This window comes from Medicago sativa, chromosome 4 (assembly GCF_051527215.1).
Source record: "Medicago sativa cultivar Bolivia chromosome 4, Bolivia_mono, whole genome shotgun sequence".
Classification (NCBI taxonomy): Eukaryota; Viridiplantae; Streptophyta; class Magnoliopsida; order Fabales; family Fabaceae; genus Medicago; species Medicago sativa.
In genome coordinates this window covers 37,927,828-37,947,710 of record NC_140752.1, presented here as the reverse complement: position 1 = coordinate 37,947,710, position 19,883 = coordinate 37,927,828, and the positions used below count along the sequence as shown (strand labels likewise).

The 19,883-nt window shown below is 33.6% G+C and overlaps 1 protein-coding gene across 1 annotated transcript; it reads left to right on the top strand.

Annotated features, from left to right (window-relative positions):
• Positions 1 to 6,113: 6,113 nt before the first annotated feature.
• LOC146929212 (uncharacterized) lies at positions 6,114 to 6,707 on the top strand. Its single transcript, XM_085707245.1, has one exon. It carries the CDS (start codon positions 6,114 to 6,116, stop codon positions 6,705 to 6,707), a length of 594 nt encoding a protein of 197 aa, XP_085563371.1.
• The last annotated feature ends 13,176 nt before the right edge of the window (positions 6,708 to 19,883 follow it).

The following is a 19,883-nucleotide window of genomic DNA, read 5'->3' as shown; positions in this document are numbered from 1 at the left end:
GTTTGAAATAACTTATAAAATTCAAATTGCTTCACAAAATTTTCAAGAACCAGATTTAAAAAAAAACGAGAGAACCAGATTTCAATTGCATGTAACTAAAATCAACAAAACTATTACCTATTTTTTTTTTTTTGCTGAAAGAAAAAAAAATACCTTTTTAGTGTTTGGAGCGGTAGATGTAGATGGGGGGATATAAGTTCTGTTTTTCATTATGAAGAAGTTAATTGGGAAGGTAAGGATGAGTGAGATTAATTGGGGGATACCAAGTTTGGGGCAGCACTTCGGTGCCTTTTATGCGCCAAAGGCACCTGCCTTTGCCTCAATCAAATGCTGCCAAATGTCCCTGCTTTGTTTAAAAAATAACAAAAAATCAAAAACTAGATTTTATTAAGGGAAGGAGAACACGTAATTGAATTGGGATTAATTGAGATTAATCTAGGGTTGATGAATTGATTTACAACCACCAATATACTAAAAGACAAATTTAATCATTACACAAAGCAAATCAAACAGAAAACTAACATCTGACCAGATCCGACGAAGCAGAAACTCATGCCGTTCACCCTCCTGCCGTTTGGGAGAAAGAAGGAAGAGCTTCGCCACCCTCCTGTCGTTCACCATCTGACCAGATCCGACGAAGCAAAAACACTCGACTCACCCATGGTGAAGCTCTCAACGGCACAACTCATCACCAATGTCGAATCACAACTCGAATCATCCATCGCGAAGCTCTCACAAACCCAAAACTGGTTCCGATTCACACACAATGATTTCGTCAGACGTTAAAGACGCGGCGGTGGGCAATGGGAGGATGGTGCGTGGATGGCACGTTGTAGTTGAGACGTGGCGGTGGGCAATGGGAGGATGTCTCTTTCTCCCAAACTGAGTTTCTTTTATTAAAGACTTGGTAACGTGGCTAAATCTAATGCATTCATAGGAACGTACGGTCGAGATCTGTTGAAAGGCAGTGACTTTGGCACCACAAAGTCACTGAAGCGCGATCCCCAAGTGTGCAAGGTTCCCAAAGCTACTACCGGTTCCCAAAGCTACCACCTTTATCTTCTACTTCCTCCGTTTTTAAATATAAGCAAAAATGACTTTTTAGGTTCATTCAATTAATGATGTATGTGGTCTATAATATGAATCACATACATCAATAATTGAATGAACCAAAAAAGTCAATTTTGCTTGTATTTAGAAACGGAGGGAGTATTCCCTGTTTGAGCACTATGACCAAATTGTCCATCGACCCACTTCACGACCCGACCCACTTCCATTTGACAACCACCTTCGTCTTGGTCGTCACCGCCTTCAAGCCGCCGCCGTCGTTCCGAACACGCTGTCGAAGAAAGCGCTAGGGCCATGAAGTGGGTCGGCACCAACACAACTTCACCATAAAAAAATGATCAACAAAAAATAGAGTCAGTTTATTTTTAAATATATTAACCACAACCACCCTTTCAATTTCAATATTTAATATAGGGTTAATTATGTTTTTGGTCCCTACAAAATTGCGACCTTGTAAGTTTAGTCATTACTTAATTTTAATAGCATTTTTAATCCCTACAAAACAAAATTTACTTAAAATTTTAGTCCCTGCTAAAATAAATTTTGTTTAATTATCCTTAAACTCTTAAATTTTTTAACGATTCTTTTTATACAAGTTTAGAACACTATGAAATGTTCATTTATTAAAATCTATAATTTTTTAACATGAAATAAATTAAATATGAATTTTTTAAAACGACAAAAGTTTAAGATATAAGTAACAAAAATATGGACGTAGAAATCAAATTTTTGCGATATTTTTTTCGGAGGACCTTTTAATAACGTTCTTAACACGCCTGTAAAAAATTGTTGAAAAACTTAAGAGTTTAAGCATAAATTAAACAAAATTGGATTGAGTAAGGACTAATATTGAGTGCAGAATTTTTTTGTAGGGATTAAAAATGCTATTAAAATTAAGTAAGGACTAAACTTACAAGGTCGCAATTTTGTAGGGACCAAAAACATAATTAACCCTTTAATATATTAATTCTTTTAATATATTAATTTTTTTTGGTACAATATTAATTATTATTTTATTTAGTACTCCCTCCATTCATAAATATAAGAGTATGTTTGACCACTGCACGTACGCCAATGTACAATTTTGATCAATAATATCTTTAATTGTTTATTAGTAAAAATTATACATATTCATAAAAATAAGTTTATTAAATATTATAATTTAATTAAGGGTTAATTATGTTTAAGGTCCCTACAAATAAGCGAGCTTCCAACATTGGTCCCTATTTAAATTTTATTAAATTTTTCATCCCCAACGTTTTTATCCGTTTGTAAGTTTGGTCCTTGCTGTCAAACTGTGCTGACTAGGCTAACAGAATGCTGACCCAGACATGCCACATGGACATTTCAAGTGACATGGCTGCCATGTGGTAAATGACATCATATGTTTTTGGTCCCTATAAAATTGGGATCTTTTAAGTTTAGTCCTTACTTAATTTTAATAGTGTTTTTAGTCCATATAAAAAAATTATGCAGAGTTTAATTCTTTCAATAATCGAAAGAATTATTGTGCTTACACCCATCATAAGCAGAGTTTAACCGGCTTTTGTAATGTTCCATAATCGAGGTTTTTGTCCTACTAATAATAATTTTTTATATTTTGACAAACATATTACAAAACGATAATAATAAGGAAAACTCCCACTGGTGTAGAGAAAACAATTATACCATCATCCAAATTTTGGCATTCCACCTCAATTGGCTCTTCTAGTAGAACACCTTTTACTCTTTCGGGTTGCTGTACCTCTGGAAAAAAAAATATTTAAGTAATTTGTATCAACACAATGAGGTTAAACTGAAGTAGATTTTAGTTTCATATAAAGACAAATGTGCAAATACAGAAACTATATTTTGGTGTAGAGAAAAGAATTATACCATCATCCAAATTCTGGGGTTCCACCTCAATTGGCTCTTCTTCTTGAACACCTCGTACTCTTTCGAGTTGCCATTCCTCTGGAAAAAAAATATATTTTAAGTTATTAGTATCAAATATCAACACAAAGTAGTTAAACTGAAGTAAATTTTAGTTTCATAAAAAGACAAATGTGCAAATACAGAAACCATATTTTGGTGTAGAGAAAAGAATTATACCATCAATTGGCTCTTCTACTTGAACACCTTGTACTCTTTCGGGTTGTCGTTCCTCTGAAAAAAACAAATATTTTAAGTAATTAGCATCAAGTATCAACACGAAGTAGTTAAACTTAAGTAAATCTTAGTTTCATATAAAAACAAATGTGCAAATACAGAAACTATATTTTGGTGCAGAGAAAAGAATTATACCATCAATTGGCTCTTCTAGTAGAACACCTTTTACTCTTTCATGTTGTCGTACCTCTGGAAGAAAAAAAAATATTTAAGTAATTTGTATCAATACAAAGTAGTTAAACTGAAGTAGATTTTAGTTTCATATAAAGACAAATGTGCAAATACAGAAACTATATTTTAGTGTAGAGAAAAGAATTATACCATCATCCAAATTCTGGTGTTCCATCTCAATTGGCTCTTCTACTTGTTGGTCTTTTTTAGGTTGTTTGAATTGTCTTATTTAAACTTATTTATTGGGATAAGCACTTATAAGATTGTTTGGGAGAACATTTGAAAACAAATTATGACATTCATAATATTTTTATATGTTCCCAAGATAGCTTATGAAAACTACTTCAGGCTATGAAAACAATATAAATTTATTTTATCTTTTGTTATAAAAAAAGCTCACATGTACATAAACACTTATCATGATAGTCACTTATATACTAAATCTCTAATATCTCATGGCAAGATTTGCTACAACAAGGATGTCAAATTTCCTTGCGCCCTTAAGTAGTTAATCTTGAATGAACCATCCATGTTAGTTTATTTTCTTCTTTAAAGTTCAAGCAAAGTCATTCGATATAACATAATATGTCTGTAAACAATATTACATGAACCTTTGCGACAAATGCCAGCGACACGGGGATATGCACCTAGCACCTCCCGCTGAGCTAACGTACCTAGTTTCCCCTTGGCCTTTTGCATGGTGGGGCATCGACCTTCTACAGATTTTAAAACTAAAAGGGTTAAGGTTTACAATTTATCAAATGCCATTTATGTGTGAGTGTCTTGGACCGAGAGAGAATATGAAAAGGAGTGGAAAGTTCACAAACTCATTTTTCTCTTCTTTTAATCATATAAACTAGTTACAAACCCGTGCGATAGCTACTTTTTTTGACAAAATATTATATCGGACGGATAGATTGTGAAATGACAGATAATTATAAACCATAACACAATATTTAGAGTACTCCTGCATCACGGGTTAGAAAATGAAATGTTCAAAACGACTTATCACGAGTAACAAATGAAAACGTCAAGTATTTATAACTAATGTTTCGCACGGGTTGAATTACGTATCTTGTAAAAAAATTGTTCCAAAGGAAAAATGAGTAAATTAAGGAATATTGCACAAAAGGAAAACATCATAATAATTAAGATCAATTGCGGAATAAATTGGCATCACTGACTTGCACTTTAAATAGCATCCTTTTATTGACAAAAGCATTAAATTCCATTGGATACGAAGATGAGGGATTACCCTTAATTTCACAACCCATATACAAAATTATTAGCAAGTTGGCAAGTGAGTAAGCAACCCATACACTACTACAGAAATGATTTTTTACATTAGGGATTACCCTTAATTTCACAACCCATAGTAGCATATGTGCGATTCAAAACAAAAGCGCATACATTCTACATTGCATAGAGCAAGTCTTGAACACTTCTTCCTACAAACTAAGAAACAACTTGATCAAACAAAATAAACATAGTTGACCTAGTGTTGTCGATCACTTGAACGTGAATCTTAAACCTACCAAATTTAAACTCCTCAATGAGCAATCTAAAAAACAACCAAACAAATAGTATGTATATAAACGTTACCTAGGAACAGTATTCCGGGGCATTTTGCGTTTGTCACAGTAGATAGTCTCGGCCGCAGTGGTAACCCTCGACTCACACTTGGTGCAGGCTTGATAATACCAGCCGAGATCAGCTTCAAACTCACATGTCGTGGCTAGTACAGATCTAAGGCCTCTCTGAAATAATGTCGAAAGCACGAGTTAAATATCGTCTTTTTTAATTCTTTGTTATATGATTGAATGAGTTGTATTTAAAAAAAATTGTTTACTGCTAAAACTTATTATTATTTGAACTTGAGTCGCTATTAAAACGATAAACTGTCAAATTCATAGGTTTATATATTAAAACGATAAACTTTTTGTGTAACTCTCATAATACCATCCAAGCTATCTTATAATCTTTCTTTAGACATTCTACAAAATCAAACAGCAAAACTAAATGATAAGTTATCCTCTCCTCTTTCCTCCTAAATCCTAATTTCTCATTTTATTTCAATTTTTATATTATGCAGCTTTATGGCGTGGAGCCAGTTGAAAGCCTGGCTAGTTATAACACTGTTTTGTTCCTTAGAGTCGAAATAAAAACTTACTTGAATTTTTCTCTCCACCCAGCACATTTTGCTCGCACCCTGCAGCCATGCCAATTATGCCCTTACGCAAGTTAACTCACGCTGCGCAAGTTAACTCACGTAATGTTCCTGTTTTTGAACAAAACCCATCAGTCCGAACTCCAACCACCATTTTCTTTCCCTCCACCTTCAAAAACCCAAAAAGTGAGATTTTTTGGGTCTAAATCATCATCCCAAATCATTGCAAATCGTCAGGAAGCAAGTTTCTATGCTCATCAAGCATCAAATATCATGTATTGTACCATCTAAACTCATCTCATTTTGCTGGTTTTCCTGCTTGGTTCGTCTGGTTTTCGTAGGGACTAGGGAATGGTACGCAAGTTAACTTGCGCAGGTTAACTTGGCTGCGCGACTTAACTGGCGCAAGTGCATTAGTGCTGCGTGACTTAAGTCACGCCACTGTGCAGCCATGTTTTTTGAATTTTTTGCGCCACTTTTGTTCTTGGTTAGCTTGTTCCGCAAGTAATTTATTTATTCTTCCTTTGTAATTTTTTTTATTCAATAGATATTTAGGGAGATGGTTGACAAAGTCGCGGATGATGGCGTTGAACCGAAACCGGCCAAAAAAGAAGGTTCCGGTGAAGGTTCCGGCGAAGGTTCCGGCGATGTCAAACCAAACTTTAATTTCAAACCATTTAAAGTCCAAATTCCAATTCAAGCTCGAATTGGTAAAATTCAAGAACCTAAACCGGTACCTACCGGTGTTATTTGTGAAGCTCGTGACACCGCCTCATTTTTTACAACAAATGCAAGATGGAGAGAGCGAGAAGAGTTACTTACTTGGGTTCGCGGACAAGGGGTGAAGGCCGGATTTGGTGTTTGTATAGATAAATCCTTTATAAAAAGGCCGTACTTGACGATGCAATGTGAAAGGAGTGGGGTATACAAGCCACCTAAGACAAGGAAGAAACCGAACCTTGAAGGCATTGGCTCAAGGAAATGTAATTGTCCGTTTAGGTTGAAAGGTTTCTTTGATAAAGATACAAATGATTGGTGGCTTGCAATGCTTTGTGGAATGCACAACCATATTGGTTCAAATCATAGAACACGTGATGTGATAGTAAATGTGCCAGGCCTGGACTTGGGGGAGGATAAGGAAGAGGACATCTAGAAGACCATGTATTATCCACAACTTCTCAAAGATGATAGCGACATTGAATTCATGTTTAGGATAATGGTTGAGAATAATACTTTGTATCTTTTTGTCCGATTCGTTGAAGTGTAATCGTTATTTAAGTGTAATAGTGTAATGTTTGACCGTTTATGTGAGACTATGTAATTTTATAAATTTATGGACAAATTTGTGTAATTTGGATCGTTTACGTGTCATTAAGTGTGTTTAAATGATTACGGGTCATTACCGGCGAATTTGTGTAATTTGGACCGTTTGGATCGTTATGTGTGATTATGTGATTGTGAAAAAAAACGATGTTTTGGTGTAATTTTGATGCACCAAGTCGTATTATCCAATAATATTGTTAAACTGGCGTAATTAGGTTCAATTACGAGCATATTAGGGTTTGGACCCAAACTGCATTCAATGCACATCAGTACAGCATTTAATGTTGTACTGATATATCAGTAGTGCGTGAGTTAACTCGCACAAGTGTAATACTATGCGTGAGTTAACTCACGTAGTGCTTTATATCATAAATGACTATGCGTTAGTTAACATGCGCATAGTTTTACACTTGCGCATCTTAAGTCACGCAACGTTACTTAACTAACGCATAATATTACACTTGCGTTAGTTAACATGCGCAAGGGCAAAATTGGCATGGCTGCAGGGTGCGAGCAAAACGTGCTGGGTGGAGAGCAAAATTCAACTTACTTTTGAAGCTGTTGCTGATTTGCAAATTGCCATGACAAACGTCTAGGACCACACAAGATTCAAGGGATTGGTGCTGGGTTTGTTCCCGGGGTATTGGACGTTAGTCTTGTCGACGAAGTAATTCAAGTAAGTTTTAATGTTTTTTGAGTAATCATAGCCTTTGATACCTAAATATATCTTAATGACTTGACGTATAGTTTTATTTTTTTTCAATTCTCCTTTATCTTTTACTATTGATATCCTAAAATGTTGTTTTTTTGGATTTCCAAACTGTTGAATTTGGATTTCCAAATTCTATTATCTACCAAAGTTGTTACTAGGTTGAGTCATGACCAGGTCGCTCTCTTTAAGACGTTTCGTGGCACTACCCAAAATTGTGCAAGGTAGACTATCAACCACGTCGCCTCCAGGATAAAACAAGCCCAGCTACAACTGTTCGATTAACTACTGCATTGTAGTTAATAGTTCGAGAATTACACCTTCAAATATGGTACTAAGACCACTCTTTAATACTGAAACCAATTTAATATGGTATTGTTACCACTCTATTATGGTGCTAAGACCACTCAAATATGGTGTTACCACCATTCTAACCTTAATTTCTCCAAAGTATCAATATGGCACTACAACCACTCAAATAACCATTTCTCCTCAAATAAAAATATTGAATAATTTATATATACCGTTAAGATCATTCTTGATTCCGACGGGACATTGTTTATTCCAAATAGGGACTACGATCTTAAAAGTATTCTTTATTCCGAAGGGACATATATTATCGAAGGGACTGTGAACTTAAGACCATTCTTAATTCTGAAGGGACATTAAACCGAAAAGGGACTATGGTCTTAAGAACACTCTTAATTCCGAAGGGACAGAAAGGAGTAGAAAAAGGAGAAGGACTTGTTAAACAAGTCGAAGGAGGGAGAAGAGATGAAAGACTCGTCAACACAAGTCAAAAAGGGGAGAAGAGAGAAAGAGTTCCCGACAACTCAATGAAACTCTTTGGTGTGTGGAATGCACTGTGTGAGCTCTCTATTTATAGAGAAAATTCACAACTAATAAGTGAGAAACTTTGGGAACAAGTAACATATTACTTTGCGATTAAGTAATTAACATATTAGATCTAGTACAAAAATATCTTAATTGAGTACTAAAATATATTAAATTTAGTACAAAAATATATTATATTATATACCAAAATATTTTAGCAAAACTTGGGGACTAAGAAAACACTTTCTAATAATGATTAAATTAATTATTTAATTTATCATTTCCAAATAATAAAATATATATCAATATATATTTTTCTCTAGTGCTTATGTACCCCCATTAATTAGAGGTACACCCCCACTATATAAACACTACTAATGTGTGTGTTCCATCCGATGTGGGACTTCCACTTTTTTCAATTCACACAACACTAGTTCTACCCAACGTGGGAATTTGTGTTTAGTCTTTTTAAGTCAATTTCCACACATGTTCCAACAATCCCCCACTTGAATTTAAAAAATGGTTTCATAAATAACGTCAAAAACGTCTCCATAAGATTTGCTAGTAAACAAAGGTGTCGCCTACAACTTGAACCTTTGCATAGCGAGTAAAATTCTGATTAACAAGAGTTGCTTACAACATTGAACTCTATCTCAGACATAGAACCCACACACAAACCTTTTCATAAGGTGTATTCTAAAAGCCCGTGCGTTTATGGCCTTGCACGTGTATCCTGGTTTAACGAACGCTCTAGGTATTCTGCCCCGAATCCCATAGGAACCGGCCCTTAGTTCCACATTCGTATAGGTGAGTCTATCAAGAGTACTCCTGTAGCTATGTACTCCACTCCAAATAGAGTATAGATCTCATTAAGAGTTTCTATTATCTCATCCTTCTATCGCTGCAGGAATCATGCTTTCTTACTTTTAACATAGCATGTTCTATCACTTGTGACTTGTTATTACCCATTGAACCTATTTCTTGGGATCTCCAGTCATGTAGGTCGGGTTACCATCACTTGTGACCTTTGGGCATTAGTTCCATCCTATTGGATGTGTTTAGGACTTTCTTTTTAGTAATTCCTTTCGTCAAAGGATTGACTAACTCTTTATCAGTACGTACATGATTTACTTTAACCGTTCCTTTTGAGAGTAGCTAGCTCTCCAATACTTTATGTGTTCATGACTTTAATAATCGCCTCTTACCATTGTGGTAACGATTTCTCAATTTTGTAATAGCTGCAGACTATCACAATAAATTAACACTTCTGGAAACGATTTTATCCACTAAGGGAGCTCAACTAGCAAGCATCTTATCAACTTTCTTCTTCACTAGTTTTCTCTAGTGTTCTCATCTCAGATTCATTCCATAGTGGACTGAGTCAATATTATTTGTTTTAACAAACAACTCCTCTAGTGATGCTCAATATACAAACACTAGTCGCTAAATATTCATCTGAAAGATGTTCTATTTTATATCTTGTACCATTTAAGTACAATAGATTACTCCTAGTGAAGTAATATTAGAGTCATAGTTTTCTTAAGGCACCTCATGACTCTTTCTATAGCATGGCAATGCTTCTCATCCGTCTACTAGTAAACTTGCACAGGAGTTTCACGACATTAGCAATGTCGGGTCTAATACATTCAGTGGCTTACCTAAGGACTGCCAATGATGCTCGCATATTCTGTTTGTTTAACTCCATCTCAAGTGTTCTTACACTTGGATCATAATATATGATTGCAAGTTTACGGTGAAATAATAATATTTCCTTAAGAACTTCTCAACTTTGTGAGATTTATCAAAAAAAATTCTTTTTTCTGATCTAGTAATCTTGAAACCAAGAATTACTTCAACTTTGTCTAGGTCTTTCTTATCAATGTTATTGATAAACAATGATTTCACATAATTCATAACATGAATCTTTAAATCAAATATAAGCAAGTCGTCTTTATAGAGACTTATGATCGTGCAAATATTATTTGTCACTTTCATTCACTTTATACTCATTCGATAGCATTAGAATGTCAAATTTCTCATGTCATTCCTTAAGAGTTTATTTTAGACCATACAAATAATTATCTAACTTACAGACCTTGTTTTCTTGTCCATGAATCGCAAAACTTTCAGGTTGTTTCATATAGATTTCTTCTTCTAGTTCACCATAAAAAGATGCAACTTTCACATCCATTTGGAGTACTATCGAGTTATGAATGGCGGCTAAAGGGACTAGTACTCTTATGGATATGATTTTTGTGACTGGTGAATGAATGTCGAAGAAGTCTATATTTTTCTCTTTGTCTAAAACCTTTGACTACAAGGAGAGCCTTGTATTCATCAACCGTTCCATCAGGTTTTAGTTCCTTTTTCCAAAATCCAAATACAACCGATTGATTTTGCAACTATGAGACAAGTCAACCAAATGTCATGTTTTGTTAGACTCTAGAAAATTCATTTCATCGTTTATTGTTTTTGCCATAATTCAGCATCCAATGAGGATATAACTTCTTTATGGCTTAATGAATCTTCTTCCAATGTATAAACCATAAGGTCCATACTCTTTAGCAATTCTTGCTTTCTTACCTCTTTGAGGTTCTATAACATCCCATACGATGTTCTCATAACTATTTCTAATTACATGAATGTGATTAGATATAGTGCCCCCACTAGTTCTTAATTTTTAGAAGGGAATTTATTTTGCCCCCACTAGTGCCCCCACTATTCTTTAATTTACAGGGGTACTTACTTCATAGAAATCAGCATCTTTTAATTCTATGATCACTTTAACATTTAGGTCCTAAAACCTATATGCTTCGTTATTTATAACATACCTAATGAATACACATTCATAGGCTCTACTAGTGAGTTTAACTCTCTTGGGGTCCTGAAGCCAAATATAGTCCGGACAATCCCAAGTTCAAAAATAAGACAAGTTGGATTGTCTTTTCTTCAAAAATTTCTTAATTAGAATTTTTGTCCTTAGACTTGGGGTACTCTATAAATTTCAATTTTCGTTATAAAAATTAAACATTCAAGTATATCAATTTTATTTTCCAAAATTCACAGTCATCAATAAATATGATAAAAATATCATTTTATCATTTCTAGATTATGTGTCATCAAATTCGCACATATCATAATTTATTAAGTTTAGAGATTCAAATTCTCTAAATTCTGATTTATATGAACTTTTGGTTCATATATCTTGACTGCAAAAAATAAAATTGTCTAATCATATAACTTTGGAATTAAGTCCAAGTTACATCAAAACGCAGTCTTTTTCCCACAAGAATGCATGGTGTACAAGTCACTCGACTTGTTCTTATAGGATCAAAATCCCAAAATAATCAAGTGCTCGAGTCTATATCCATTTACCAAAATTGATGCTCTAGCATATAGTTATTATCGATGACGTAAATGTATGTTGTTACATTAATTTACCAAAATATTTGGTTCATGTGCCGAGCTTAACATACATAGTGCCCAAGATGCTTCTAACATACGCTTAATTAAATTAGAACCTTAACATAATTTGCCACTGCACTGTACACAAATTTTCCTATACTTGACCACCATACTTTACCGACCTTGATATGTTGTTTCAAGTAGTTTGTTATATCTTTGTCAATTGTAAAGGATTCAGTAGAAAATTAGAAACGATGCAGCAACACTCGTGGGTTCTATTTATGTACCAATTAAGGTTATTTATTCACAGAACCGTATTGTGAATTTCTTAGTGTTGTTGTTATAACAACATACACTTCATTGTTTCAGTCGAAAGATGTATTTTTATAGCTTGATTTATCATTAATGTATTTAGGGACAACTGAATCTCAATAAGTAATTTCTTCTGTAGACATAGCAGATCGAAACGTCTTAAGACCATTCTTAATTCTGAAGGGACATTAAACCGAAAAGGGACTATGGTCTTAAGAACACTCTTAATTTCGAAGGGACAGAAAGGAGTAGAAAAAGGAGAAGGACTTGTTAAACAAGTCGAAGGAGGGAGAAGAGATGAAAGACTCGTCAACACAAGTCAAAAAGGGGAGAAGAGAGAAAGAGTTCCCGACAACTCAATGAAACTCTTTGGTGTGTGGAATGCACTGTGTGAGCTCTCTATTTATAGAGAAAATTCACAACTAATAAGTGAGAAACTTTGGGAACAAGTAACATATTACTTTGCGATTAAGTAATTCACATATTAGATCTAGTACAAAAATATCTTAATTGAGTACTAAAATATATTAAATTTAGTACAAAAATATATTATATTATGTACCAAAATATTTTAGCAAAACTTGGGGACTAAGAAAGCACTTTCTAATAATGATTAAATTAATTATTTAATTTATCATTTCCAAATAATAAAATATATATCAATATATATTTTTCTCTAGTGCTTATGTACCCCCATTAATTAGAGGTACACCCCCACTATATAAACACTACTAATGTGTGTGTTCCATCCGATGTGGGACTTCCACTTTTTTCAATTCACACAACACTAGTTCTACCCAACGTGGGAATTTGTGTTTAGTCTTTTTAAGTCAATTTCCACACATGTTCCAACATAAAAGGCTAAAAACTTTCCTACCAAAACCATTCTCTCAAATAATTTAACTATTAAAGTTTCTGGAGAATGCACAAAAAGCCAATTGTGGACTTAAATCCTGGTTTACTAAATCTTACATACCGACTAATTTGCCACAATACAAACTTATCGTGTGAATGTAATTTTTAGATGGGTTATGATCATGTCATCATTTTGCAATTTTTTTGGACATCTGTGACAATTCATAATTTGTTAAACTTGATGTGTGATTTAGCAGATATCAAGTGATCAAGCAATAGAAACTACAAAGAAGGCCTATTTGTAAGTTCTAAACCTCTTGGAAACACTGACGATTGAGGCTATTCAGCCTCTAAGAGCTATCTACTTAGTCATCTTTCGTGATTATATTTAAATTTGTTAAACAAATAAGAAATGATTCTACTATTTTACTTTTGTACTTGGATTAATTTGTTGAGCCTCTACTATGAATATTGTTTTAGGTTGGAATATCACCTGGAAAGATTATTGTTGTAAGTCGATTGAATTCATACAAATTTTGATAAAAATATTTTGAATATCTGGCACAGTTGGTATGTTACAGGAAAAAAAAGGATTTACATCATTGATAATTTTCATTTTGATATGGTGCAGGTTGTTTTCCCTAGCTTTGGTGACAGGTACCTATCCTCAAAAGCAAAAAAAAAACTGTTACTTTTGCTGAAGACTCCTGAATCTATTCTGTATTCAACATTTATAAGAGTACTGATAAGCATGGTAGACAAACTCGAGATCCTAAGTAAGATCGGGAAGGAGCCATGAGATCGTGAATCGGGGGATCGTAACACGGATCGTAAGATCCTACCAAATTTAAAAATTCATATATATATTGCATATAAATTCATACATACTCATATGAAGCAACATAATTTGATAGAAAAAAAACTTCAAAAAAAACTCAAATTCATTAATAGAAAAAGAAAAAAAAAACACTTAAAAACAGTACTCATACAACTCCATAACAACATTAAAACTTAATCATAATTATCTTAACGGTTAATTAAGATAATTGGGTAATTGGTACTTGGTATGGTAGAACAGAACAAGAAAAGGGTTGAATATAAAATAGAGGCTAATAATGAAGGATTTTTTTTTTATTTTTTTGAAAGTAAGAATGAAGGATTGTTGTCTGCAGAAGTAATTGGTAGAAGACTGATTAAATAAGGAACGTAAGAGAGGAAGTTGAGTGCTATGAATATGGAATTGCATTGGTAAGGTTCCATGATTCATGGGTTTATTGAAAAATTTCCCTAATTATTATTGGGAAGATATTCAATAATCAATGGGTTTAATGGTAGGATTTGAAACGGTTTAAGAGATTAAGAAGGGTGAAAAACGTTTTTTTTGACTTTCTGATTGGGAAAATTCGTTTTTTGCGAATCGGGTCACGAACCCGACCCGGTATATCTGTATTTTTGGAAAATGAAGCACTAATCGGGTCACGAAACGACCCGCGAACCCGGTTTTCTGGGTTTCCAACCTAACTCGGCTGGATCTACGTTACCACCGCGTCCACGACTTTGCGCGGCGATCCAAGCCGTTCTTACCATTTTCCGATTCCGGCCACCTATGAGCACGAAGAGGTCAGGCAAGATCGTGGAACCGTACGATTCTACGGTCCAGATCGAGAGTTTGTCTACCATGCTGATAAGAATAATTTTGTTGGTTGAGACGCCTTTTCTCTAAAACTAAATTTAATTTTATTGTCATCATCATTTAAATAGCACAAATTTATAGTTGTAAAGTGAGAGTTGGACTTTCATTATATGTCATGGAAGTATCATCTGTAATTACAACTCAAATGATAAAAGTCTACATAGTGATTTGATATTTTGGGGCGCGGGTCCGAACATGCAACTCGCCATTTCTCAACACTTGTGAGTTTCGCCGCTCGACTCTTTAGATTTTTTTTTAAGCGTTTAGCCTCTTAGTCTTCTATTAAACTCTACTTTCATTTAATTGGGATATAAAATAATTTTCTGATATTGAATTCCAGAAAATAAAAAATAACTCCCTCAAGATCAAGATAAGTACTAAACATGTGCTAGAAGTTAAAGTAAAACTACACTAAAGTACAAGATGTGCTAAAGGTGGGCTAAACAGCACTCTGAGTAAAAGTGAAACAAACTAAGTAACCAACTACCAAAATCTTCTGTCAAAAACATGACACCAGTAAAATAAACCAGCTAAGCAAGATAGGTATTAAAAGTTTTTGCATAAAAGAAGGGCTTTGCAGCAAAAAACTGATTCATTCAACACACTTATAAACTCCTTACATTTAGATCAAAAACATAAATATGCCCTAGAAAAAAACAATCTGTTGAAGGCGGAAGCGAGATCATAAATTACAATATGTATTATACCCTAATCCTGGTTGTGTAAATATAAGGCAAGCATTGCTTTCAGAGGGGAATATTGGATAAAAAAAAAAGAAAAACAAATCATACAATTAGGCTAAGGAAAGGAATTCCTGACCAAGGCCGCTACATGCACATCTAGGCCATTTCGTGCAAATGCTTCCTGCAAACATGCTGCAACATCTCTTCCAACCTGACAACAAATAGCATTGGTTTGTTAATATTTACATCTCTATACTGAAAAACCAAGTGCAACTTGAATAGGACATACATGTTTGTTTGGTAACTATTTATGGAGAAGAAAAAAAAATAGCCAATTTTAAAGATCAATTAAGATCATCAAAGTGACTAACCATATCTACAATGGAAAACCTTTTATCCACTTGATTAAAATGCCTGAGGAAACAGACATTTGTTTCATAGGGAAGGAGAATGTAAAGCCAAGTTCGCTTCTGTCATGCGAAGTATTGGAACCATCTTCTTTAGCAATGAGTTCTTTTAACGATGATGCGATAAAATCAAAGAGATCATGCAAGCATAAAATTCAATTTAACGTTATTACATGAAAAGGACATTATCATAACAAATGTTTGATGAATTAAAATATGCACAAAATCCAAACATTTGCAGAACCATCTACCACGATGCCTTGAAAAACAGATAACAAAGAAAACTTTAATAGGTGATTTAGTCAACTGTCTTGTTATTTGAACTCAAATCAAATACGTATACAGACATGAAAAAGAGAAGGTAATAAATTTGGTATGAAAGAACATAATATCTAGGCCAGTAGTCACATAATAAGCACACCCATATGAAAATGTACAAAACAGTAACTGTTGGAACATGTGTGGAAATTGAGTAAAAAGACTATAAACACAAATTCCCATGTTGGGTAGAACTAGTGTTGTGTGAATTGAAAAAAGTGGAAGTCCCACATCGGATGGAACACACACATTAGTAGTGTTTATATAGAGGGGGTGTACCTCTAATTAATGGGGGTACATAAGCACTAGAGAAAAAATATATATTGATATATATTTTTATTATTTGGAAATGATAAATTAAATAATTAATTTAATCATTATTAGAAAGTGCTTTCTTAGTCCCCAAGTTTTGCTAAAATATTTTGGTACATAATATAATATATTTTTGTACTAGATTTAATATATTTTAGTACTCAATTAAGATATTTTTGTACTAGATCTAATATGTGAATTACTTAATCGCAAAGTAATATGTTACTTGTTCCCAAAGTTTCTCATATTACTTGTTCCCAAAGTTTCTCGCTTATTAGTTGTGAATTTTCTCTATAAATAGAGAGCTCACACAGTGCATTCCACACACCGAAAAGAATTTCATTGAGTTGTCGGGAATTCTTTTCTTCTCTTCTCCCTCCGACTTGTGTTAACAAGTTTCTTCTGCTTCTACTCCTTTCTGTCCCTTTCGGTTTCAAATAGAGCGGTTACGTACCGTATCGAGTGGCTTTGATCAATCGATTGAACCATATTTTTAAGAGTGTTCTTAAGACCATAGTCCCTTTTCGGTTTAATGTCCCTTCGGAATTAAGAGTGGTCTTAAGTTCATAGTCCCTTTCGATAATATATGTCCCTTCGGAATAAAGAGTACTATTAAGATCATAGTCCCTTTCGTAATAATAATGTCCCGTCGGAATTATGAATGATCTTAACAGTATATAAATTATTTAAATATTTTTCTATTTGAGGAGAAATGGTGGTATCACCATATTTGAGTGGTCGTAGTACCATATTGAAAGTTTGGAGAACTTAAAGGTTAGAATGGTGGAAACACCATATTTGAGTGGTCTTAGCACCATATAGAATGGTAATAATACCATATTAAAGTGGTTTCAGTATTAAAGAGTGGTCTTAGTACCATATTTGAAGGTGTAATTCTCGAACGGTTTTTTACAGTGCAGTAGTTAACCGCACAGTTGTAGCTGGGCTTGTTTTATCCTGGAGGCGGCGTGGTTGATAGTCTACCTTGCACAATTTTGGGTAGTGCCACGAAACGTCTTAAAGAGAGCGACCTGGTCGTGACTCAACCTAGTAACAACTTCGGTAGATAATAGAATTTGGAAATCCAAATACAACAGTTTGGAAATCCAACAACAACAATTTTAAGACGTTTCGATATGCTATGTCTACCGGAGAAGTTACTTATTGAGGTTAAGATTAAGGATAAATCAAGCTATAGATTTACATCTTTCGACTGAAACGATGAAGTGATTGTTGTTTCAATCAACAACAATAAAATTTTATTTGATGAAAACAATAATTTGTTACAAAACAAATTATTAGTTACAGAACCAAACAAGTTTTGATTGTTACAAAACATGAGAAAAAAACATTTGGAGCTCATAATACGAGCGTCGCGTATTTTTTGTTACAAAAACAAGAAAAAAAATAATTTAGTTCCATTTGTTACAAAAATAGTAACAAAGAATGGAAAATGATAAAGTTTTATTTTTTTATAAAACTTAATGTCCCTTACGTGTTATTTTAAAACAATAACAAGAATTGCCATAAATTTAATGGCATACTGGATATCTAGACATGTTGGATGCTTTAAATATTGGAAAGAATTTGAATTTCAGATTTCTATTGAATAAGACTGAGTTGACTCAGACTTAAAGAGAGACTTGTGTGCTATGCACTCTTGTTGGAAAAAGATGGCATGTTCAAAATTAAAATTCTCCTTCTATTTTATTAGTTGTGTGATTTTAATATTTGACATATCAAAATTGACCACGAACAAGTGTTTAATTTTAAACTTGAGTAACTTGGGCTTAATTCCAACATTATATGATTAGACAATTTTATTTATTGCAGTCAAGAAATATGAACCAAAAGTTCATATAAATCAGAATTTAGAGGATATGAATCTCTAAACATAATAAATTATGATATGTGTGAATTTGATGACACATAAATTAGAAATGATAAAATGATGTTTTTATCATATTTATTGATGACTGTGAATTTTGGAAAATAAAATTGATATGCTTGAATGTTCAATTTTTATAACAAAAATTGAAATTTATAGAGTACCCAAGTCTAAGAACAAAAATTCTAATTAAGAAATTTTTGAAGAAAAGACAATCCAACTTGTCTTATTTTTGAACTTGGGATTGTCCGGACTATATTTGGCTTCAGGACCCCAAGAGAGTTAAACTCACTAGTAGAGCCTATGAATGTGTATTCATTAGGTATGTTATAAATAACGAAGCATATAGGTTTTAGGACCTAAATGTTAAAGTGATCATAGAATTAAAAGATGCTGATTTCTATGAAGTAAGTACCCCTGTAAATTAAAGAATAGTGGGGGCACTAGTGGGGGTAAACAAAATTCCCCTTGTATATTAAGAACTAGTGGGGGCACTATATCTAATCACATTCATGTAATTAGAAATAGTTATGAAAACATCATACGAGATGTTATAGAACCTCAAGGAGGTAAGAAAGCTAAAATTGCTAAAGAGTATGAACTTGGTTTATACATTGGAAGAAGATTCATTAAGCCTTAAAGAAGTTATATCCTCATTGGATGCTGAATTATGGCAAAAACAATAAACGATGAAATGAATTTTCTAGAGTCTAACAAAACATGACACTTGGTTGACTTGTCTCATAGTTGCAAAATTAATCGGTTGTATTTGGATTTTGGAAAAAGGAACTAAAACCTGAATACAAGGCTTTCCTTGTAGTCAAAGAGAAAAATATAGACTTCTTCGACATTCATTCACCAATCACGAAACTCATATCCATAAGAGTACTAGTCCCTTTAGCCGCCGTTCATAACTCGATAGTACTCCAAATGGATGTGAAAGTTGCCTTTTTTTATGGTGAACTAGAAGAAGAAATCTATATGAAACAACCTGAAAGTTTTGCGATTCATGGACAAGAAAACAAAGTCTGTAAGTTAGATAATTCTTTGTATGGTCTAAAATAAACTCCTGAGGAATGACATGAAAAATTTGACATTCTAATGTTATCGAATGAGTATAAAGTGAATGAAAGTGACAAATAATATTTGCACGATCATATGTCTCTATGAAGACGACTTGCTCATATTTGATTTAAAGATTCATGTTATGGATTATGTGAAATCATTGCTTATCAATAACATTGATAAGAAAGACCTAGACAAAGTTGAAGTAATTCTTGGTTTCAAGATTACTAGATCGGAAAAAAAGAACTTTTTTGATAAATCTCACAAAGTTGAGAAGTTCTTAAGGAAATATTATTATTTCACCGTAAACTTGCAATCATATATTATGATCCAAGTGTAAGACACTTGAGATGGAGTTAAACAAACAGAGTATGCGAGCATCATTGGCAGTCCATAGGTAAGCCACTGAATGTATTAGACCCGACATTGCTAATGTCGTGAAACTCTTGTGCAAGTTTACTAGCAGACGAATGAGAAGCATTGCCATGCTATAGAAAGAGTCATGAGGTGCCTTAAGAAGATTAT

What these genes read in the sequence shown, in the direction of transcription:
- LOC146929212 (XM_085707245.1), top strand. Translation starts at nt 6,114, where the DNA reads ATGGTTGACAAAGTCGCGGATGATGGCGTTGAACCGAAACCGGCCAAA.